This window comes from Porites lutea, chromosome 14 (genome assembly GCF_958299795.1).
Source record: "Porites lutea chromosome 14, jaPorLute2.1, whole genome shotgun sequence".
NCBI classification, from domain to species: Eukaryota; Metazoa; Cnidaria; class Anthozoa; order Scleractinia; family Poritidae; genus Porites; species Porites lutea.
Window position 1 is genome coordinate 159,998 of NC_133214.1, and position 24,003 is coordinate 184,000.

At 39.6% G+C, this 24,003-nt stretch overlaps 6 protein-coding genes across 7 annotated transcripts; 2 read left to right on the forward strand and 4 right to left on the reverse strand.

Moving 5' to 3' along the window:
* The first annotated feature begins 186 nt into the window (after positions 1-186).
* On the forward strand, positions 187-2,407 carry LOC140924429 (solute carrier family 22 member 15-like). Its single transcript, XM_073374461.1, has 2 exons — positions 187-747; positions 1,257-2,407. The coding sequence occupies exons 1-2, from the start codon at positions 192-194 to the stop codon at positions 2,192-2,194; spliced, it is 1,494 nt and encodes a 497-aa protein (XP_073230562.1). The 5' UTR covers positions 187-191; the 3' UTR covers positions 2,195-2,407.
* Positions 2,408-2,977: 570 nt separating this feature from the next.
* On the reverse strand, positions 2,978-7,088 carry LOC140925199 (solute carrier family 22 member 15-like). 2 transcript variants are annotated; one of them, XM_073375170.1, is made up of 3 exons: positions 6,083-7,088; positions 4,551-4,851; positions 2,978-4,170 (listed from the first exon to the last, which is right to left on the reverse strand). In XM_073375170.1, exons 1-3 carry the CDS (start codon positions 6,639-6,641, stop codon positions 3,960-3,962), a joined length of 1,071 nt encoding a protein of 356 aa, XP_073231271.1. In that variant the 5' UTR covers positions 6,642-7,088; the 3' UTR covers positions 2,978-3,959. The 2 variants fall into 2 exon arrangements, with proteins under 2 accessions (XP_073231271.1, XP_073231270.1); XM_073375169.1 differs by having other exon boundaries at positions 2,986-4,851; positions 6,083-7,083.
* An 845-nt stretch (positions 7,089-7,933) lies between these two features.
* Positions 7,934-10,935, reverse strand: LOC140925198 (solute carrier family 22 member 15-like). The gene is made up of 2 exons (XM_073375168.1): positions 10,192-10,935; positions 7,934-9,594 (listed from the first exon to the last, which is right to left on the reverse strand). Exons 1-2 carry the CDS (start codon positions 10,754-10,756, stop codon positions 8,654-8,656), a joined length of 1,506 nt encoding a protein of 501 aa, XP_073231269.1. The 5' UTR covers positions 10,757-10,935; the 3' UTR covers positions 7,934-8,653.
* Positions 10,936-11,075: 140 nt separating this feature from the next.
* Positions 11,076-14,385, forward strand: LOC140925200 (solute carrier family 22 member 15-like). Its single transcript, XM_073375171.1, has 2 exons — positions 11,076-11,877; positions 13,157-14,385. The coding sequence occupies exons 1-2, from the start codon at positions 11,310-11,312 to the stop codon at positions 14,050-14,052; spliced, it is 1,464 nt and encodes a 487-aa protein (XP_073231272.1). The 5' UTR covers positions 11,076-11,309; the 3' UTR covers positions 14,053-14,385.
* Positions 14,386-14,401: 16 nt separating this feature from the next.
* Positions 14,402-17,515, reverse strand: LOC140925202 (lysosomal phospholipase A and acyltransferase-like). The gene is made up of 3 exons (XM_073375173.1): positions 17,411-17,515; positions 15,151-15,333; positions 14,402-15,017 (listed from the first exon to the last, which is right to left on the reverse strand). Exons 2-3 carry the CDS (start codon positions 15,248-15,250, stop codon positions 14,449-14,451), a joined length of 669 nt encoding a protein of 222 aa, XP_073231274.1. The 5' UTR covers positions 15,251-15,333; positions 17,411-17,515; the 3' UTR covers positions 14,402-14,448.
* Positions 17,516-19,586: 2,071 nt separating this feature from the next.
* LOC140925201 (lysosomal phospholipase A and acyltransferase-like) lies at positions 19,587-22,921 on the reverse strand. Its single transcript, XM_073375172.1, has 5 exons — positions 22,730-22,921; positions 21,714-21,870; positions 21,159-21,370; positions 20,765-20,947; positions 19,587-20,422 (listed from the first exon to the last, which is right to left on the reverse strand). Exons 1-5 carry the CDS (start codon positions 22,860-22,862, stop codon positions 19,854-19,856), a joined length of 1,254 nt encoding a protein of 417 aa, XP_073231273.1. The 5' UTR covers positions 22,863-22,921; the 3' UTR covers positions 19,587-19,853.
* Positions 22,922-24,003: the final 1,082 nt, after the last annotated feature.

Here is a 24,003-nt window from a genome sequence, read left to right on the forward strand (position 1 = left end):
CCTGGAAATATCGCTGGAAGAAACGCAAAAAATTGACATGTTATTTTAGTTGGATTTTTGATATTTTTGTATATGAACACGGAATTAGTACCCAGACCTCCCACGGGTACGATGAGGACAGCGTGACGTCACAGAACGTCACACTTCTCCTACTCGACCCAGCCTCCGTCTACTCGTCACAAAATTTCAACATGGACTTCGACGGTGCTTTACAGCAGGTTGGAGAATTTGGTCGTTACCAAAGAAAACTGTTTTTCTTAATAGCGATATCAGCTTTCCCATGTAGCTTTCAGATGCTTGTTCTTGTATTCACCGCAGCGACACCAAAATGGATTTGCCCAGAAGATCTCAACGCAAACTTAAAACACTGCAAGTCGCTTGAAAGTTGTTGTGATCTTGATGGTAGTGCCTGCCAAGGAGCTTCTTTTATTACAAATTTCACATCGATTGCGACAGAGTGGAGTCTCCTTTGTGGGCAAACGTACAAAAATGAACTTGCTCAGTCCATATTTATGGCAGGTACACTTATTGGAGCACCTTTGATCGGCGGATTAGCCGATAAACATGGCCGCCGAAAGCTTTGGCTTGTTGGTTATTTTCTAGCTGGCGGCTTTGCCGTTCTCTCTGGATTTTCTCCGTCATATTACGTTTTCGTGGCGCTAAGATTTCTTGTTGGTATATTTGCTGGAGGAGCAGGACTGATTATATATGTTTTGGCAACTGAATCAATTGGCCCATCTTACAGAGGTAAATCATTCTGGCGTGGTTACTAAGTCAATAATAGGGGCTCGTACAACTTCATGGCGTTAGTAGGGCTTATAAATTAGAATTCTTATAACCGGACTAAGAAAAGTGTTTCAAAACAAGGTATTTGAATCTGATGGCTTTGTTTAAGTGTAGAAGGTTGAATTTGTTTCAATACAAGCCAGGGGAGGGGGTTGGGGAAACAGGGGGCTAATAACCAGAGGTTAACAATATATCCACACTATGTGCTGATCGATACTTTGGCAGCAAGGAAATCCATCTGGTGTTACTTGAACCACCCCCCAAAATCGCTAATAGCAATACAGCCAGGTGCAAAGAAGGCCAGTTTTGCAGCTTGCCCAAAGCTAGCCAAAAAATGAGCGGGATTGATTACAGTACTTTTGTATTTTGAATCCCCCCCCCCCCCCCCGCCCCCAAAAAAAAAATTCACTTGGTTGTTGGGCAGGTTAAGAACACCACTGATGTAAATTCTCTATTTTCTCTATCTTCAGGTTTTGCTGGAACCATGATGCAAGTATTTTTTGCACTTTCCATGGCTCTTCTTGGATTCTTGGCATACCTTATACAAGACTGGCGAAATTTGACCATAGCTACATCCCTTCCTACCATTTTTGCTCTTTTAATCATAAACCATGTTCCAGAATCTCCAAGATGGTTAGCATCTCAAGGAAAGTATGATGAAGCAGAAGCTATCTTGCTGAAAATGGCCAAAGAAAATGGTGGTATAAGCAAACCTGTGTCACTGAGACGATCAAAGCTGACCTCTAAAGCTGGCATTCCTGTGCAAAGCTATGGAATTTTGGACTTGTTTACAAACAGAAGAACTTGTTCATTAACAGTGATCATGATGATTAGTTGGTTTGTAAACAGCCATGTTTATTATGGCCTATCACTAAATGTTAAAAATCTTGGGGGCAACATGTATGTCAATTTTATTCTGGCTGGTCTAGTAGAAATCCCGTCATATATCTTAACAGTATTTCTTCTTAACTGGTCAGGTCGTCGAAAATCATTGTTCTACTTTATGATTGGTGCTGCCACATCGTGCTATGTATGTATGAAACTACAGCAACAAGAAGCAACTAATTTGGCATGGCTTTCTGTCTCTGCTATGTTTGGGAAATTTTGTATCTCTGCATCCTTTGCAGTAGTTTATGTTTATGCTGCAGAACTTTTCCCAACTGTGATCCGTAATGTTGGAATGGGTGTGGCGACTGTTGCATCGCGTGTTGGTGGAATTTTATGCCCATTTGTTGTTTTAATGGGAGAGCAAAGTAGATCATTACCCATGTTTATATTTGCTTGTATGTCATTAGCGGCAGCACTAGTAGGTCTAAAGTTGCCAGAAACAAAAGGACATCCAATGCCTGAAACAATGGAAGATTTAGAGAGATTAGAACATGATTTTGATAAAACTGTTAAAACTTAAACCCACTACATCCAGGTTTGATTTCAATATATTTAGTGATTCTCATTCTGAATTTCATTTTTTTCCTTTTGCTTACTTTGTTTAGTCTTGTAATGAACGGTTATTTACAAAGATCAGGAATAAAAAAAAATTTGGAAGCAAAATAAATTGGCAATAACCACCAGTGTTAGAGTTACTACATCAGTTTTCGTGAAGTCTATCTGCATCCCCCGACTCAAGGTTCTCTCAATTCGGTGGATTTTGATGGTGGCGGCAGAAATGTCTCGTTTTAATTGCATAACATTGTGTTGATGTCTTTGTGCAATTTGAAATGGCACTTGCAATTCTGTCAGTGGCATACAAAGGCTTATCACTTATGGAGTACCGCCACATCCTCTACAAAACTGAAGGCTGGAAAGTCGCTATGGGTATGTTTTGGGTACCATTTCGAGGAATAGCCATACCATTTCTGGCCCTTCTACTTCGGCACACAGTTAGAGCAAGTCGCAGATGTATTGAGGCTATCACAAAAGAGGATGAAACTTCCGCACAAGAAAAAAAGATGCCTCACCTGCTGAGGATGGAAGAAGTTCAAACTGCCAGGAACATCGTCATTATTGTTGTGGCTTATTTCGTTTGTTTCATACCCGCTATAGTTTATGGTGTACTGCTTATCTCCTTTGATGGAATGCTTTTCATTTTTCTTCACTTATTTCACCAGCGTGTGTAACCCTCTTGTGTATTCTTTACAAACGTGTCGATTCAGACAAGTTATTGAAAACTTTTTAAAAGAACATCAACCGACGAGAGGAAAAGAAAGAACACAAGCCAGCCTCAAAACATCGAAACGTTCTTGCTTCTTCACAATAGAATGTCATGAATCACCAGCAAGAAGGTATTAACGAGTTTTATTAAATTAAATTATTATATTAAGTTTTAGAACAAACTAGCCACAGTTTATGGAGAAGTTTAGCCCTCTATAACAAGTATTTTCTCTGCTTTTGTCTGTTTGTTTATTGTCAGTAATACATACAAATAACGAGAATAACCGTGTTTCCTTCAAAGACTTTTATTAACTTCGTGTTTATCGCCTGCAGACAAACTGAGTTTTCCAATGACATTACATAATTACTGTTTCACATTTTTGGTGCACCAAATTAAAAACCGTCTTAACTTCCCGGTAGATCAAGTCTTGTTATAAAGCATTTAGGACTGCACACTTAGCTTCTTGACATAATACAATCTTGAGTCAAACAAATAAGACCAGACATTACAAGATAAGACCTAATTGGCCTTTCAAAGGTTGGTTGACATAATGTCCTTGCTCCGCAGATAGTCAATGAGCTAATCTAGGTGCCCTAACCAGGAAACTAAAGAACAAAAAACTGCTAACAATGTTAAGTGAAAACTTCACAACGGGAGAAACAGACTGTGAAAAGAAATTCTTTAGAAATTAAGCAAAATCTCAGAAAAAAAAGGGGAGGGGTGGGAGTGGCCCCCTAAGCCCCCTCTAAATCCTAAACACACCCATGCATTACTACTTTCTGAGCTTAAGTGATAACTAAATGAAACGAGTATTGCGTAGCTCAATGAAGTAGGTTTCGAGCAGAAAAACTGGTAAAGTCAGCGTATCCGTCCCTCAGTATTGATTCCAAAACTCTACCACCACCCTTACTGAGTAATCCCTCCAGCAGAATTTCCCTTTTTAAAGAAAACACTCGGTATTAAGCATTTTAGTTAAGTACCATTAGTACTTGCTTTCCTTGAATGAATCTCCTCGAGATCGCTAAATGTTTGCGGCATCCGTTTTCCTTGTGTCTCGTGCAATTTTAATCCTGCTATCCCGGCAAACAACACCGTGCAGGCAAAAACAAACATTGGCAGAGAGATGTGGTGATCGCCCATCAGAACAATAAAGGGAGCAACCATTCCTCCAACCCTGGCAGAAAAACTGGATATCGCCATACCTGCATTGCGAGCAACTGTTGGAAAAAGCTCTGCAGAGTAAACATACAACACGGCATAAGATGCCGAAATACAAAATCTGCCTCCAAGTGCTGTAATCGAAATTGCAGTTACATTTTGTCCGCCATAAAATTGCAGAAACGCACACAGGAAACAAGAGAAACATGCAGCCAAGAGAAGAACAAACAAACTTAGTCTGCGCCCCAAACGTGACAATAGAAACTGTGTCGAAGCAAACGAAGGTAACTCTATCAAGCTACTGAGCGCGAAATTAAGATATAGGTTCCCTTCCAGGTTTTTAACGTTTAAGGCAAGTCCATAATATACCATACTGTTCACGCACCATGACAACATCATGATTATTGTGATGACGCGCACAGACTTGTGTGTGAATAAGTCGATTGTCCCATACTTGCAATTATTTCCTTGTGCTATAACCCGTTTGGATTCCATTTTCAGGAATATCAATTCGCCATTGCCGTAACCATTTTCTTCCTTAATCTTTCTTACTATAGTTTCTGCTTCTTTCACTCGCCCTTGAGACAATAACCATCTTGGAGATTCTGGAATACTTCTAGAAATGAATAAAACCATTAACGTGGGAAGAATGGAAATGACAGTTAAAGTCCTCCAGTCGCGGATGATGTAAGCTTCTAAAGCCAGAACGACATAGCAAAATGGATAAAACGCCTGCTGCCAAATACCTGCAGTTCCTGACAAAAGAGAAGAAGACAACAAAGCGTAAATTCTTTGAATAGGTTATCATGATGCCTGGATATCAGCAGTAACACAATACTAAGGATGTGACCCAACATCCATGGTCACTCCATGTCGAAGAAATGACGTGAACTGGTGCTACAAATTACGACATACTCTCCCTTACCCATTTGCAGTTCAAAAATATAGTGCTCAATAGTACTCTCAGAACTGACACGTCCCCAGTCGTCTCTCATGAGGTTTGGAAAGTATTACATTATATGACAGTCGGACGGACGGACGGGCGGACCGACCGACTGACTGACTAGCCGTGCGCGTTACGCGTTACGCGAAGACGGCTGCGGAAGAGTCAGCGTCCCAGCTTATTTCGTTAGAGTTAATTAACAATTATTGGATGAGATTTTTGTGATATCCGGAAAAATCAAGGTCGAGGTAAGCCTGGGCAGTCTAGGCTGATAACATTTACCTTGATAATTCAGGATATTATCACTAAAACATAATCTACTAATTGCTTTATTGTTTTGAAGAAAATAACGACAATCACACCATCACACGGAAAGCAGTTTGACATTGCTCTTGGAAATCGTACTTTGTGCGGACAACATACACTAATCCGTAGTATCTGTAGTTTGCTCTGGTTTAAAAAAAATTAACTAACGGCTCTAAGCCAATGAGAAGACAGATAGTGAGTACAATGTACTCTGAATATGGCCATGTCTCAAAAGGACTGGAAACAAACAAATTCAATTTTCCCGTCTAGACCGGCATCTAGACCGATCTTGTTGTAACAGTTGTCCTCAAAAAGTTACAAACAAAGAATATGAAAAAATTGGCCTGTTCCTGTTAATAATACTAAATGGAAGAATCAGTGGACCTTCACGAGGAAGAAGGTAATGAAAACGACCAAACGTTGGCAAATTTGAGTCCTGCCGAGGAAGCTACGAGCAAAGATGAAGTCGAAATTGATGTTTTTGTTCCTTTGCTTTCATGTTTGGCCATATAATAAACATCTTATTAACCGAGCTAGGTCGGTCTGTATGGGAGAATCTTGACCTCGTTCGCTGGTACAGACTTCACTGCGTTCGGTCTGTACTGGCGACCTCGGTCAAGATTCTCCCATACAGACCTCCGGTATCCTCCCGCTCGGTTAATAAGAACTAAATCCAAATCTTCTAACTGTGAATAGATATCTGCTAAGTATGATTAATTATGTCAGTTCTATCCTACCTCGATATGAAGGTCCAATAGATTCTGTCGACAGCACGTAGGTTATAAGACCTCCTCCACCTTTCAGTGCTCCGAAAATAAAACGTAAGGTAATGTACTCTTTGTATGTTCTGACAAAACCAGTCATTAGACCTAATATACCACCAACAGTGTAAGCGAAAAGCCATGGTCTTCGGCGACCGTATTTATCAGATAAAATACCAAAGATTAGAACTCCAAACATGTACCCAGCCACAAAGATTGACTGACTTAACTCAATTTTATAGCGATTCCCGCAAACTAGGTTCCATTCAGTCGCAATAGATGTGATTCGTGTCGAAAATTCTCCTCCACGACAAATAGAACCATCTTTATCACAGCAGCGTGGGTCGGCGCTTGACTTGCAGTGTAAAGTGTCGCCACTTGGTGAAGTGCATTTCCATTCAGGAACCGCTCCAACAAATACTACAATCAACATTTGAGAGGCGAGAGGAAGAGAAATAAGGCTGACAATCAGGAAAATCCTTTTTTGATGACGGCCAAATTCTCCGACCTGTTCAAGCGCACAGTCAAAGTCCATTCTTTTCGACAGCGATGAGTGGTTGGTTGTAGATCTTCGCCAGTTGTTCGGTTTAGCGCTCAGGCATACGTAGATGAACAGCTATTTTAAGACCTCAGATGTCTGTACCGCCTGCAAGATTTACCGTTTCGTTTCAAAGCACAACGAGCGCTCAATACTCGTGAATGACAACAAACAGACAAACGGCGAAGTAGTTTACCGTCCGGTTAACATGAGTTGCGTTTGCGCCCACTGAAATAGTATCGTTTATGCTAATTTATAAGATTTATGTGTATAAAAATCCCTCAAAAAGGAAGATTAAATTACAAAGCGGTCACTCATGTATGATGCTGAAACAATAAGTTACAGAGACATTTTATGGTTATTTCCGCAGAAAGATGAACGCATTGAAACCCTTCTTCAGCCATCATTTGCATATCTGTGAGTGAGCACCTGTGATATGGCTGACCTTAGAGAACAGCCACGTGTCAGTAATCCATGGCTTCGCCGACAAGAGATCGCGGTACGACATTAACGTGTCAGGGCACTGGAAAGAATGAAGGAAATGTTTTTGGTGAAATAATGGAATAACGGTAATTTTTTGGAGTTGGAATTATGGAATAATGTTGTTTTGGAGGGTGGAATAATAGAATGACGTTTTTTTTACGTTATCCGTCAGTTTTATAGGTTCTTACACCGGGGATGAGCCAAATTTTCCTCGGAAAAATAATAACATCTTACAGAAAATGGTTTTTGGTCTAGAAAACGTAGTGAATTTCAAAGACTTTTTATGACCTTATAAAGAAATCCAGGCCCTAGTTGTTTAAACTTTGGATAGCGCTATCCACCGGATAAATCATTATCCAGCGGATAAGTATTAGGCGAACCAATTACGCTATCCATTGAATAGGCCAGTACTTTTCAAGGACCTTAAATGAATTCGAGGACATTTCAAGACGACTACTAAAATTCAAGACCTTTTTAAGATTGTACGAGCCATGTTTTTTTAATAATAAGTTTACTAGTATTTCGTTCGCCTCAGAGAAAACTCGACACCGATTCATTTTTTCTAAGTGAGGGTTATTCTTGGCACTGAAATGAAATTCACCTGCAACAATCAATGAAAAACCAACAACTGAGTAAGAAAGTTCCAGTCATAGGTACGTTGTGTGTAACTGAGCTGAATAGGACTGTTTCAGTTTCGACAACCTGTAGGGTGGTAGTCATCATACGCAGTGACGATGTGCATTGTGAGCAAACGATTCACTGTTATTCAAAGGTATCTGTCTGTAGTATTTAATGCCAAGTTTTAAAACTGATTAAAAAGAAGTCAATGTCAAGTCGTAGTTCGATATTTTCAATAGAAAACGGTGTTTGCAGGCGTTTGTAAATTATTACAAATGAGAAACTGTAGTCTGCGAGCAAGCTGTTCATTTGGGGGAGTCCGCGCGAGAAGTCACGCGAGAGCTTAGAAACTACCAGGCCTGATACACGGAACATTTATTTTCAATTGTTACACATGCAGTTACATAAATCATTGTAACTAGCAAAGACATCAATTAAGAACAAATACAATATTATGCAGTCAAACGTCAAGACCCAGAGGCTAAATCAACAGGTGACTTTACAAGTTAGCCCATATCTAAATTTAAATTGTTCATTCTAGCAAATACAACCGACAGTCAACGGATGTCAGGGTTGTAGCGAGCCCATAGACCTGTAGGCCCAGGCCTACAATTTTTTGGTTTGATCACTCTATTGCTTGTAATAAATTATGGGTTGTTGGGGTGAGCTAAAAAGCTTAAGAGCTCAAAGTGTTGGTGAGGTCAGTGCGTCCTAGTCATGCATGCAATTTTGTCAGGATATGTGGAACTGAAAGTCAGCCAGGCCCACAGTTAGTCAAAAAGCTGGCTACATCCTTGGATATATTTTTCATCCTGGTAAGCGGGGAGGCAATAAAGTGCTTGAGGTGTCTCATGTATCACCCTCCACCCCCCACCCCTTCTCTGTCACAGCACTGAATCGCTTTCTCTTTATGGATCACCATTAGATTTAACATGTACTTTTCTTGGGTGATTTCCATCCAAATCCTCAAATGTTTCTGGCAATGGTCTTCCTTGTGTCTCATGGAGTTTCAATCCTGCCATTGCAGCCAATAGTGCAGTTAAGGCAAAAACAAGCATAGGGAGCGAAATGTTCTGATCTCCAAGGAGAACAATGAAAGGTGCAACCATTCCTCCAACTCGAGCTGATAGACTTGATATACCCATACCTGCATTGCGAACAACTGTTGGAAACAGCTCTGCAGAGTAAACATACAGCACAGCAAATGATGCAGAAATACAGAACCTGCCTGCTAAAGCTGTCATAGAAATTGCAGCAGTATTCTCTCCACTGTGAGATTGAAGAAACATGCACAGGAAACAAGAAAGACTAGCTCCAAGAAGGAAACAAAACAAAGTCTTCCTACGTCCAAGCCATGAGAGAAAAAACTGTGTTACAGCAAAAGAAGGCAATTCAATTAAACTAGCAAGTACAAAATTGATGTAAAGACTTCCTCCAAGGTTTTTAACATTCAAAGCAAGTCCATAATACACCATACTGTTTACACACCATGATAACATCATGATACCAGTGACGGGACACACAGACCGGTGAGTAAATAAGTCAAGTGCTCCATACTGAGAAGTTTTCCATTCTGTTCTACTGTCTACTTTCAAAAATATTACTTCATTATTACGAGAACCATTCTCTTTTCCTATCTTCCTCAAAATATGTTCAGCTTCTTTTATTTTTCCATGGGATGCTAACCACCTCGGGGATTCTGGGATAGTTTTGAAAATGAATAAAACAACGAAAGAGGGAAGAATAGAAAAGAAAGTTAGAGTCCGCCAATCACGGATGAAGTAGGCTTCCAAAGTCAAGACAACATAACCAAAGGCGTAGAAACCTTGTTGCCACGTACCTGCTGATCCTATTAAGGAAAAAGAAAAGGCTAATTAGATTTGTTTCAAGAGGGAGAGTGAAGTTTTTTTGGATAAGCCACCTAATATGCAGAAGAATAAAGACTTGACTCTCCAAGAGTTTTATTAAAGATCAAGTACTGAGCAAATTGGCTAAATGTGAAATTGGTTTTACTTTGTTGCTCTCTGGATATTATTAAAATTATAAAATCTTTCACAGCCTAATCATAACCTACCTACCTGGGAAGGGGATTGAAGCCAGACCCACAATGGGCAAAGGCTTGGTCACACTGCGGCAGTATTAGCTCAGTTGGTAGAGCACTGGCCTGCAGAGCGTGAGGTCTCAAGTTCGATTCCTAGGATCCGACTATTACTCAGGTCTTTCTCAGGACCTTCGTGCATCTGAGATGACCACATACAAATGGTTGACCCATCTTCAAGCCGGGAGATTTAATTAATAAGTGTGCACTAAATACATTGATACCCTGTCCAAGTACGTTTTTTAGGAATCCTTGAACCCTTTCGTGCTATGGTTCAAAATTTCCAGCTAGCAACTTAGTATTTTTATTTATAGAGTGTCCCCGGAAAGGTGATGTGGCTACATTTACCTCGATATGAAGGTCCAATGGATTCTGATGATAGAACATAGCTTATAAGGCCCCCACCACCGCTCAACAAGCCCATGGCAAACCTCAGAGTGATGAACTCTTCATATGTTTGTACAAAACCAGACATTACAGTTAATATCCCACCAACTATATAGGCAAAAAGCCAAGGTCTCCGGCGGCCATATTTGTCAGACAAAATGCCAAATATAAGAACACCAAACATATACCCAAACACATAGATCGACTGAGTAAGTTCGGTCTTATAGCGATTCCCGCAAGCTAGGTCCCATTCGGTAGCAAGGGAAGAGATCTCAGACATTCCAGTGGTAAATTCTGCTCCTGGACAAATAGAACCATCTTTATCACAGCAGCTTGGATGACTTGAGTTGCAGTGTAAAATATCGCCATTTGGCGAGGGACATTTCCATTCAGGGACCGCTCCAATGAAAACTACAATCAGCATTTGAGAGGCGAGAGGAACAGAAATGAGGCTCACAATAAAGTAAATCCGTGTTTGATGGCGGCCAAACTCGCCGACGTGTTCTAAAGCGGTATCAAAGTCCATTGTTTTTCTTATTTCCGAAATGTAGCAGTTACCTCTTGATACAATTAAAATTCAGAAAATTCATATTGGTGGTTGAATGTTTTGTTTGGTTGCCACGATTTTTCTCCGCACGTCTAAATATTTTCAAATAGGCCAATCCGAGTTTCAAAAACCCTCACTTTCAAAATGAGGTCAAGTGCACAGCCTTTCTTGTGAAAATGAGTTTTATTTGCATGAAAATGAACAATCATTTCAGAGCATAGTTAGAGTTACCGTTTAGAGTACCACCGTGTCACGTAACCAACAAGTCGGCCTACCCGGTTCACCTTGCGCGCTTCGGACTTAGCCTAAAACGTGACACTTCGATCTTGTTGGACTCACAGTGCTTAGATCTCTTCCGAAAACATCATGATAGAGGCACCACCATGAGTACTGTGAGAGAGTATTGAGTATCAAGAACATAAAGAGGTAATTATTGAGACAAAACATTGCTGAACAGGGGCAGAACTGACCATAATAGCAGATAAAATTTGATACTGCTGAACTGAACAGTTATCCTAGAGAACTCATTATCATGACCAAGATCTTGGATTTTGACTCTGCGTTACAACACATCGGAGAATTTGGCCGCCATCAAAAGAAAATCTATCTCCTGGTTAATCTGATCTCTATTCCTTTTTCTGCTACAATGTTGATTATCGTTTTTGTTGGAGCCGTCCCCGAATGGAAATGTCCTTCACCGAGTGGCCCATTGTCACACTGTAACTCAAGCCATCCTGGTTGTTGTGATAAACACGGTTCTCTTTGTCCTGGAGCGGAATACACATCAAAATTTACTTCCATCGCGGGCGAATGGAACTTAGTTTGTGACAGTCGTTACAAAACTGAGCTGACTCAATCAATCTTTGTGGCTGGACATATGTTTGGTGGTCTCATCTTTGGTATTTTGTCTGATAAATATGGACGTCGAAGACCTTGGCTTTTTGTGTACTTTGCAGGTTCTATTTTAGCTCTTATGTCTAGTGTAGTATCATATTACGAGGAATTCCTGGTCTTGAGATTTGCTATGGGTTTGTTAAATGGTGGAGGGGGTCTAACAACATACGTGATTTCAACAGAATCAATTGGACCAGCTTATCGAGGTGAGCTGATTGTATAACATTACAACCTGGTGAGATCTGAAAATAAATTATTACAGGGTGCAAAGAAAGTCAGTTTTATGGCTTGCCATTCAGGCAAGTTGTTGAACAGCATTGATTACAGTTCTTCTGTAATTTGAATTTCCCCCAAAACTTCACCTGTTAAGAACAGGATTCACTAGCCCGATTGCAAAATCCGCTAGCCCTGGGCTATCGGACATGACTTTCTTTACACGCTGTATTGGAACTTTATGTTTGAACCAGGCCTTAGGAACCTGGAGGGGAGGGGGTACTCGACCAATACTTGGGTATAGGTGAGCTGTTAAGGGTTTGAAACCCTGATGCCATTTAGGACAAAAAAATTCCTTAAATACATACCCTGTTTAGGACAACACCCTCGATATTATTACCCTGTTTAATTTAGGACAAAGGACAAAATGCACTCCAGAGCAAATTCACATTATAGTCATTGCTTTTGTATACTTGCAGTACAAACAAAATTCATCTAGCAAATTGAATCAATCTTGCCGGTAATACCCTGTTGACAGACTGACACAAAATTATATACCCTGTTTAGGACAGACTCATATAAAATTATGTACCTTGTTTAGGACAGAGACTAAGGTAAAAAACCATGCCCTGTCTAGTGGCACATCCCCATATAGGCCATTTAAGGGAGTACCCCCTGCCCTCGGCTTAGGAATAAGTTTTTGTGGGCACTTTGATGTGTAAATGTGTCACTCACTCCCACATTCACTCACTACAGTGGATGCCTGTTAATATGGTCACAAATGGCCAAAAAAATTTGGCCGTATTAACGGGGTGGCCGTATTACCGGGCACGCTCAAATTTCATGACTTGCAAGCTGTAATGACAAATACACCATACATCATCAAGTAATCGAAAAGCCACTTAAAATTTTCCTTCGGTACTTGAAAGTCTTTTAAAATTCGGCTATAAATTGCCGCAAGCGAATTTTACGTGTACTGTAGTCTAAAAACAGTACAGGAATGAGCTCAGATTGATATGTCACAGGCATTTTAATTTTCTAAGTTTCAAACGAGTAGCCATATTAACGGGGTGAAATTATAAGAGATTCTGCTGTTTGTGATTTTCAAATGTGGCCGTTGGCCGTATCAAGGGAGTTTTTCATAAGTAAATGTATGGCTGTTTTGCCTGGCTGAAAAAAACTGGTATAATAACAAGGTGACCTTACGACTGAGGTGGCCGTAGGCGGGGTTCCACTGTAACATTTTTACACTGTTTTTTTAATTTATTTTAGCAACAGCTGGTACGTGGCTACATGCATTTTACAACATTGGTTATGTGATCCTGGCTCTTGAAGCATATCTCATTCGTGATTGGAGGACACTGACAGTCATTTCAGTTCTTCCTTATTTCATTTTAATACCGTTTGTTAACAAAATCCCAGAATCTCCAAGGTGGCTGGCTTCACAAGGCCGAACAAGAGAAGCAGAAACCATCATGAGAAAAATTGAAGCAGAAAATGGCTACCACAATAGTGACAAGATAATTTTGAAAACAGAGACAAAGCATGGTGTTGAATCATCCCAGTATGGAACAATGGACTTATTTACTCACAAGTCAGTATTTATTATAACAATAATTATGATGATAACATGGTGTATAAATAGTATGGTGTATTATGGACTTGTCTTAAATGTCAAAAACCTTGAAGGAAGCCTGTATGTTAACTTTGCACTTGGCAGCCTGATTGATCTACCCTTATGTGCTGCAACACAGTTTCTCCTTTCATGGCTTGGGCGTAGACAAAGTTTAATTTGTCTTTTTATTGTTGGGAGCATGTTTTGTTTCTTGTGTATGATTTTTCAATCTCAAGGTGGACAGAATGTAGCTGCCATTTCCACAGCAGCATTTGGTGGCAGGTTTTGTCTATCTGCCTCATTTGCTGTATTGTATGTTTATGCTTCAGAACTCTTCCCAACTGTAGCTCGCAGTGCAGGTATGGGTATATCAAGTTTGTCTGCCAGGATTGGTGGAATTATTGCACCCTTTATAGTCCTGTTAGGGGATCATCATATTTTTTTGCCCATGTTTGTTTTTGCATGTGTTGCCTTGTTTGCTGGTGTTGTAGGTTTGAGACTTCATGAGACAAAAGGAAAACCATTACCAGAGACATTTGAAGACCTTCAGTGATAAAAACTAATATTATATAGTCCTTCTCCCTGGTTCAATGTATCTTCCTTTGTTTTTTTTGTTGTTGTTGTAACTACAAATTTTCTATGCAGTAATATTGGTATTAACTCTGACGTTGTCAGCTTTTATCTGTCAATCACTCAACTGTAATATAATTAATAGTGGGAAATATACCTTAAACGTGTAAAAACCAAACAAAAGTCTTGAACTGTGTGCAGCTACAAAGACAAGAAAATTTTTTCACATGGCCAATAACAGACTAATCATTACATGCTGACTTTTGAGGCTTTGTTTTTGTTACTTGTTAACAATAAAATAGTAAACAGCAAGTGATTTCATGCTGTAATTTATTTATCCTCAGCTGTCATCAGTAATCACATTGCATCTTTTGGTTGCTTACACTAACAACTTTTTAATTTCATTAAGTACATTGCTGTCACTCAGAATTTTAACGTGGTCCACTCCATGAAATTCCTTAAGAATAACGCTTTGATCCTGCTGGTCTTTCCATATGTTACAGGCCTCCAGGCTGCGCCGATTCACCGTCCCATCTCCATCACCATATATTATTTCCGGTTGATGATCCGGGAACTCTCCTTTTTCGTACACAAAGCTTTCTGCAGTATGCACCCCTGTGCCATACAAACAATGAAGCTGTACCTTAGGAGCATGCGCTGACAATGGATTAAGTAGATTTTCGACCATTTTTCTCAGCTTAATACCTTGCGGATAGCCCATATCTTTAAATAAGTCTTCGTAGTCATTCACTGTGTAGCTGCGTTTGGAGGTCTTCACTAAAACTTCATCCGGGGACCATAGCTCTGGATTGGGCATCAGCATTGCGTTACTAGTTGTGGTTCTTTGTTGACCACGCACGTCTAGTGGATCTACAAATAGATGAGGAATACCAAGCGTATATCCAGAAGTAAAAACTTGCATCATCTCTGCTACTCCACCAAGGGCGCCTATTAAAAGTTCAAAATAAACAAAGAAAAGTTAGAATACAGCCTAAAATGATGCACACAATTCCCGGAAGTAATTAAATTTTCCTTGATATTAGCATTCCGTTTTACGGCCTCCCTACTTTGAATTACTGACCATTCAAAGAAATCCATTGTAGAATGTGTTTGTCCTTCCACTCTTGACTTTGTTTATTCAAGAAAACCAAAGTGTACGGTCCTCCGAGACTGTGACTCATCAAAGTGATCTTCCTGTTGCCGTTGGCTGCGTATGTTTCCTCAACAAGTTTCTTCAGTTTTGAAAAATATTCTGATGCTGATTCTAAAGAGGATTGACAACGAAAAAAAGCAATTGAATTAAGGGAAACTTAATGTTTTAAGTCGTATTTGTTGAACCAACCACCCTTGAACAATTATCGTTGAGAAGCATTTCTGAAAGACGTAACTCATTCCTCCTTTAATACCGAAAAGGACAGCAACATCAAGTAAGTCCGCTCCAAGTCATTCTCTAACATGCCCAGGGAAAATACAAACTGCCCGATGGAGGCTTTCAAGGCTGGAGGTTGAGTTCGGGCCATTTTTGCGAGGAAAGTAAAAGGCGTCTTCGAGTTGCATTAACAGGAGAGTTCGTGTCTATGAAGGTATGTGAATTTCACCAAAGTTATTTTTAGAACAATAAAACGCTTGAAATCAATCGGAAGTTGTTTTCCGGAGAGGTCCGCACATTTTTGTTCAGTGTTGTTAAGAGAGAATAATAGAACATTATGCTTTCTTGGTATGTCACCATGACAATATTCTGCATTGGCGCGTGGATTTGATTCACGTTTAAAACAAGCAATTAAAATGTCCCAGGAATAAGACTTCTGTCAAATTACGAAATTCACATATCGCGGTCAACGCTTATTTCTTCATCAAGTCTTATTTTTGCCGTATAACTGATCCTAGTATTTAAAGGGACTAGTTCACGATAATGCGCATGTGTGAGTTCTGACAGTAGCTGATTGTTTTTCAACCAATCGGAAGCGAGTTAAATGCACGCAAGTAAATTTACAAAATTCAAATTAATTGTTCGCGACGCGAGAGTATTTCCGGGCATTTGGTTTGATTTTATTTATCCCCATAATTCAAGTTTATTCTTTGCTACTCCTCAGATATATGTTGCAGCCGATAAGAATAAAATTTACAGCCCTGTCCTGCTTTGAAACAAACATTTACCAACGTGTATTTTTACGAGGTCGTATCCACGCTAACAAAGCGGTCACCGATCGGCAAACAAAATTTGTAAACAAACATCTTATTACTGTTCTCTCAGTTCGCCTTATATAAACCCGCAAATACCTACAAATAGCGCTTGACCGGTGACAAAAGCACACAACATATGAGTATAAAGATTATCCTTAACTGAGCATAAATTTCAATTGCTTATCAGCAAATGAACAAATTCATTCGCATTGCATCGGGTCAGTGTTCCGCAAAACAAATGTTATCGAGTAGCACACATAAAGAAACTAGATTATAAACAGAATATTCAGGCAATAATTTATTTCAAAAACATCAAGTCTTAGACATATACGATGGTAAAGCAAAGATACAAGGAACATTTCAAGTGTACCAGATCGGTGAAGATCGCGCGGCCTGTTGCGGTATAACTACAGGTCGGAGTCAAAAATCAAATCAAAGTTGAACGAAATCATGCCTTTAACCACTTTCCAAGTGTCCTGTATTCTTTTCGTAGGCCACACACTACTCCTTGAACCATACCAGATCGATAGGCTAAACTTCTCTATCTCCAAAGACTCTTGGGAACGTCCTGTTGCCGGACGGCCACGATGCTCTTTTGAACCTTATGATCAAAACATTATTTTTTGCGTCTTCTTAAAACGTAACCAGTCAAACGACACAACCACACGTTAATCACCACAAACGAAGTATAACTAGACCAGCCAAAGCGACGGATGTCCGAATAAAACGAAGGATTTTCAAAGATTGTACCGGTAATGGCGATTTCGAATTTAGTGTTGACCCAACAAATTTATTCTGAAGAGAAAAACGGCGCGCATGCGCATTATCGTGAACCAGTCCCTTTAAAGACAATATGAATTAAAGCGCACACTAGCAACTTTGCTCCACTGCCGGGGTGATATGGTTGACTTGTGCGCATGCGTACTGGCCATACCGCAGAGTTGGTAAGAGTTGGTAGTGTGTGCTTCAGTTCATATTGGCCTAGTATTTATGGCGGCTTTTAGGAGATACAAACCATGGGTAGACTCTAAACTTTTGCAAACGTTTGTTTTAGTTTTCATCAATCATAACAAACATTCAACAAAAAGTACAAAGGTTAACACTCTTAGTTGCCTCCAACTGGAGAGGGTGAGTGAGAGTCACGTGATTTTACTTACCAGGCCCATATCTGAAGTCATAAGGCGCTCCTCTAACAGAAACACCTCGTTCATACCCCAACGAGACCAGAGTATCCACTATTGACTTGAAATACGCAATCAGATTCTGTGTGTCCAAGTACTCTATTGTTTCAGTTGTGCCAAAACCAGGAACTCTTGTTTCGACACCAGGCGCATTTTTTACCGTATTGGTCCTTTCATCGTAAACTAGTCTGGTATTGTAAAGGAGAAAGTTTAGAAGTAAGTCTCGGGACCTTGGGTTGATGATACTAAAACTTTTCAGTTATAGAAATCTCTCTAGAAGTGTTTCAAAAGCCTTTGTTGGACTGAGGCCTGTGTTTTAGGTTCTTAATGAGTAAACACTTTGGGTCGGTTATTTAAAGGAAGTTCAACTTAGGACGGAGTTTAAGAAATCATTAAATCTCCAGATCTAAGTGGGTTATTTAAGCTTTCTAGTATACACTATGCTTTCATTAAATTGCTCACGACAATCGGGGTTCAAATCAAAGCGTTGGCAAACTGAAAATGCTTTAGAACGCAGTTTGTTTAATACGGGTTAATTAACCGGTCTTTTGTTTTTGTTTAAGCGGGTAATCTTTATGACTTATCATTCTACTCAGAATGAAGAGTCAAGCACTAGTTTCCTTGTGTATTTTCCTGCTTATATTTGCTATCCGTATTACCTTATAAAAAGAACTGTTTTTGCCATTTCTTATCGCCGCTTGCTCTTCCTATTACCCTATAAAAAGAACTGTTTTTGCCATTTCTTATCGCCGCTTACTCTTCTTTATTCTTCAAAGCGTTTGTGAGGGGACTCACCGCATGTTATGTGTCCAGCAATTTATAGAGTAAGGAAGAAGCGATGACTTTTGGAGCCACAAAGTAAAGTATTCGGAAGTTTTTTGTGCGCAGTACCAAGCGATAACGCTTGGTTTGTTTAGCTTTCCTTCAATCTGACTACCACCTGACCCAGGCACTGAAACAAAATTAAAACAAGTGAAACTGTTAATGTCTGACTAAAACTTGAACCATAGGTCCAAGTATTCGTAGCTTAAAATTTACATGTATTTCACTGCTTAAAATTGGCAACTGTATTGGGGGAATCAAATAATTTTTGTCTGGTTTGGTGATTATACGCTGAATTTTTCCTTTAAAACAAGTCTCTACTTTGTTCCAAGACATTCGCTGCAAAGAGGAAAATGAAGACATTATGGGGCTATAGGATCGAAGGAAGCAAGCTGCTAAGAAGATAACAAGAAAAACGGACTGATATTGATCAAATTATGTACCAATAATCACCGGTGTCTTGATATCACCAGCCTTTAATTTCTTTGGCAGTGCTGCTTGTGCTTCTGAGGGGTTTTTCCTCCTTCCCTCGGCGCAGAAAGACAGCATCATAGCCAAAATAACTGCGCGAAAAAATATATTTCCACCCCTCATTTTGTGAAGTCTTCTGTTAGAATATTGCGTCAAATGAAAAAATAGTGACCGAGTTTTGCCGTCTTGTGCGTTTTGTTGGAACCGCAGCAAAGTTTTTCCTCCAATCACTGACTAGACCCAGTCCTTATACGCTCAACTTTTGAAGTTCATTGAGGGACAGTTTACCCATTGAAATTGAAATTTGGATATAAGTGAAAAGTTTACAAAAGGACTATTATCTTTTTATGAGAAAGGCAACAGCTAAGAAAACTTTATTACAATTCCTTTGTTGAGAGTTTATGATATAATGAAAGTTCTAAGCTGTGCAATTAGTGGAAGTGTTAAATTAATACCACTGATCAATCAAAGAGGCATTACTGTTCAGATGAATTACTGATCCAAAGATCGCTGATATTTAGAGATCGTATTATCGTAAAGTCACCATCAACCTCAACGTAATGAGAATAAATTTAATAATAATTTGATTCTCAAAATTTACTTTTAGTCAAAACGGCTAAGACTCGGTTCTTTGCCTAGTTGGGTGTATAGAAATCGGGAACAACTACCGGCCCTCATATTCTTTCTCTCTTTGTAGACCTTTCCAGCACCGGCCGTTTAAAAATAAGGGAAAATAAGCGCAAAACACCGATCGTGCAGTTCTAAGCATAAACTGATATCCCAGCAGAATCAGAACTCCAAGGAAAGTCAGAGTGGGTTTTAGGTGTAACAATGACAAGGACAATTTCAGTTATAAGGATTTATTTATTGAATGTTTATTCGACTACAAATTGAATAACATTTTATTGTAACAATCTTTTCCAATCAAGATAACTTAAACCACCGCCTCTCTTAATACTCTTTCACTTTAAAAACCCTTAAACAGTTTCAGTTTACTGTTCTTCAAAAATAAGGTGTGGTACAAACAAAGCTTATTTCTTTGTGACTCATGGGTGTTTCATTAGATCTCACTTCTTTTTATAAACTTCCCTGTTTCAGCTAAACGTTTCTTTTTAGATGTATATTCTCAGAACAACAGAGTCTTGACATAATTATGCGCATTTTCATTACTCAAAATCCCATTGTGATTCACAGAGGGATATTGCTTGAGAGTAACATTGTAAGCCTGCCGCTGGTTCCACTTATTGCAGGCTTCCAAGCTGCGTATATTAACTGTGCCATCTCCGTCCCCATAAGTCACCTGAGGTTGAGTATCCGGGAACTGTCCTTCACCAAACGTGAAACTCTCAGCGGTCTTCACGCCAATACCGTATAAACAATGAACCGTCACATTTGGAGCATGCGCAGTTAGTGGATAAGTGATGTTTTCTACAAGGTTTTGCAGTGTTATACCAAGAGGGAAGCTAATATCTTTAAAGAACTCATCATAGTCATTCACAGTGTAACTACGTTCCGGTGTTTTTGCTAAAATTTCTGCGGATGACCACAGCTCGCGGCTCGGAAGCAAGTAGGTGTTACTTGTGCAAGTACGTTGTTCACCTCTGACGGACAGCGGGTTTACAAGGAAGTGTGGGATACCAAGCGTATTTCCTGAGGAGTACAGACTGATCTGCTCTGCCGTGCCGCCCCAGACTCCTATAGCGGATGAAGTTAAATATATTTAAAAATAGTTCATACATTAAGATGTACTGTTTCTTTACTTAAACTATGATTTGATTTACAAATTACTGTGACGAAATTTTGGTGCGAAAATATGCGAATCGATGATTCAGAAGTTGGTCGCCGTTAGTTCTGCAATTTAGTGAGCTTAATGCATTTTTCGCTAAAATAACGCCTTTTCCGATTTTTTGTTGACTAATAAAAAAGACCTTGATCAGCTTTTCCGGGATCTTCTTAGAGAAATATTTTTAGGATGAAAACTTTGAAGGCTTCATATGATTGTCTTATGATTGACCACTTATTAGATTTCCTACTGACCGGAGAGGGTAATCCACTGGAGAAGATATTTGTCCTTCCATTCTTTCGTTTGCTTGTTCAGGAAAACCAAGCTGTAAGGACATCCTAAGCTGTGACTCATCAGAGTAATTTTTTTGTCGCCGTTTGCTGAGTAAGTATCCTCGATAAGTTTCTTCAGGTTTGTAAAATATCCTGATTGTGACTCTGCAAGAGAATAAACCGGAAGTCAGCTGATCTTTCCAGCATTTCTTCAGACTCATGAGGAAGGTGAAAAACTCTGATGAGAAGAGGTGAAGTGATGATATCAAAAGAGCATGTATCAAGGTCCTAATCACTTCATGTCAGGGAGACGTTAAATCATGGCTACTCATCTTTTGTTTTATAATAGAGGGGGGGGGGGGGGGGGGAGACTAACCAGGTCCATATCTGAAGTCATACGGAGCTGCCCTGACAGTTACACCTCTTTCGTATCCCCAAGAAACCAGAGCGTCTACCATTGGCGCAAAATACGGTACCAACTTGTCAGTGTCCAGATGTTCTATCGTATCAGTATTTCCAAATCCGGGAACTCTCGTTTCCACGCCAGGCGAGTTTTTCATTGTCTTTGTACTTTCGTCGTACACAAGTCTATAGGGTTGGGTAAAAGGCAAAACAGATAAATACACTGCAAAGTAGCTGCAGATTTTTATCGAACCACCTGAAGTTTGAATTTAATTTTAAAGGGTTTTTTTTATTGTTCCCTACAATTCCTGTCACAAAGCGTTAAATTTCCATTACATTTTAAGCTTAAAAGTTTCTTAGCCTGCTTATGGTCAATTTCTTCCCGCACGGATTGGTGGAGATTTTCGACGCTTTCTTGTGATCCCAGGAGCGATTAGTTTCAAGGGAAACGACGCATTCTTCTTAGTCTGATAAAGGTCTTTTATGCTTCCGAAAGTCAAAACAATAATATTCAGTACTATCTGCTCACCTCATGTTATCAGCAAAGCAGTTAATAGCTCCAGGTATCAGGGAGCTTTTTCTGAGCCACAAAGTGTAGTAATCATCAGTTTTCTTGCTACAGTACCAGTGAGGAACTTCTGGTTTGTTGAGCTTCGCTTGCAGTTGACTTCCTCCTGTGCCAGGCACTAAGGAATGAACAAAGTATGGAATACAATCGCCTCTATAAGACGGACGGACAGCTCTGTAAAACGGACACCTAGAGTTGGTCCCTGCCCGTTTCTGTACTCCCTTTTTTCACTCTCTTTAAGAGGGACACTAAGTGCCGCACTGTCCAAATGGTGTCCGTCTTAGAGACAGCCTGTAGTTGACTGTAGTCACAAGTGTTATTTTCCTGTGTGCTGGTTAGGGGTCCCCTTGTACAGCTCTTATACCATTGCTCCACTCATTTTAATACTCTCATCTGAGGTGACGATTTCAAATTGGAAATGTTTGAAGTTTTCTTTCTATACGTTGATAACTAGTGGTTCAGTTTAAAAGGTGAGCGCGGAATATTTGACTGTTTCAGTTTATGGATTAGGAATTAAGCAGAAGTGCTTCTATTCCCAGAAAAAACCGTCATCATTACAACAGCTTTTATCGTTCAGTGTCGTTATTTTCGCGAAACGTTAATCTCTATTCTACTCTACCCTACTCCTGTCCACTACACTGTACCCTGCCCTACTCTGGCCTTTTCTAGCGCCCAGACCCTGGGCCGGAGGGCTGATGGCTACGTGCTAAGAAGGTAAAACATGACGTGACTAGGTACGTTGTCCTCTTCCTTACGTAACAAGTATGAAAAAGAGTAGTTAGTGTTATGTAACCTATCCGGCTTTTAAAGGCATGTAATCACGTAAAATACATAAGCTATTCAAACGACACATGGGTGATATTACCTCAAACTATTGTTGTTCTTGTTAGAAGCCCTAATAGTCACGATCTGGGATTTTTCGGCTTCGATTTCTTATTCTATGGCATGATTGCAATAAAAAAATTCAAACTATTTACCGATTATCAGAGGCGTCTTAATGTCGTTGGTTGAAGTTGGGCGTTTTGTTGGTTTGTTCCAGAGCCAAAATCCCTCTACGGAACAGTAAAGGCAGATAAATGCTACTGACATAAGAATGTTTTGAAGCCACATATTCACGGCAAGGAGATCTCGTGAGGCTGACCAGGATGGTGGGATGAATGTGACCTTGTCAGTTTTTTTTTTCTGTAATATAATAATCGCAACTTGATCCCGTGACCCCTTGAACAATAACGACCAATCACAGACTAGATCTTGCTCTCCTCAACCTTGGTCAGCAAGAAAAGTTGCTTTACCATTGATCCACTGACTTGTTGTCTGTGAAAACACACTAACATGAAAATTTACATTATACATTTTAATATTTGTATTTCCTAAAATTATTGTTAACATTAGGCAGATAAGCAGCTATCTGATAAAATTAAAGTTACATTCCAATTTACATTCGATACATCAAGTATTTGTATTTTGTTTCAATAGAAGAATGTTTCAATTCTTTTCACGACATTTTCCTCTCAGTGTCTTTATTTTCTGGACTATTTTTCTCTGTCAGCTGTTCACATGTTTGTACTATTCTTTTTGTGTTACAATAACAATCCAGACCAACAAGCCTACCGCTGGAATATGTGCTATTCACCAAAATTTGCTATAAAATCATCTAACACAGATCTTATTAAAATTTCTGCTTAGGGTCCCTTTCACAGATTTCCCCTGAGTAATTAAAATTCCGATATTAAAAGAGAATGTCATAGAAGACTTTTTTTTCTTTCTTTCTTTCTTTCTTTCTTTCTTTCTTTCTTTCTTTCTTTTCTCTCTTTTTTTCTTTCTGTCTTCTTTTCTCTGTAGTTTTTTCTCTTAACCCCGAGTCCTCGCGCATTTCGTCTCTTTCTATACCTTTCTTGGTGGGGTTCTTTAAACATTGCTCGCTTCAGTGGTAAGAGTTCGTAATTCTGTTATTATTAATGCTACCTTTTATCTATCCCACCTAGTATACCAATACAGTGCCAACGAAGGTGTTACTAGTCTTTGGACTTCTTGTTTTTTGGCTCTTACAGTACTGGTATTTTAGCTGATTACATTTCTTTTGTAGAGATGCAACGTTGACAAACAGCAGTATCTTCGTCCACGGTTTTTGCAGTTAATTTCTTTATCAACAAAGGTTTAGTATGTGAAGTTGAAGCTTCGCGCACGAGCATGGAGCAAACGATCTCCGAGACATCCTAATGAATGGAAACTCAGAGGAAAACATACGAAA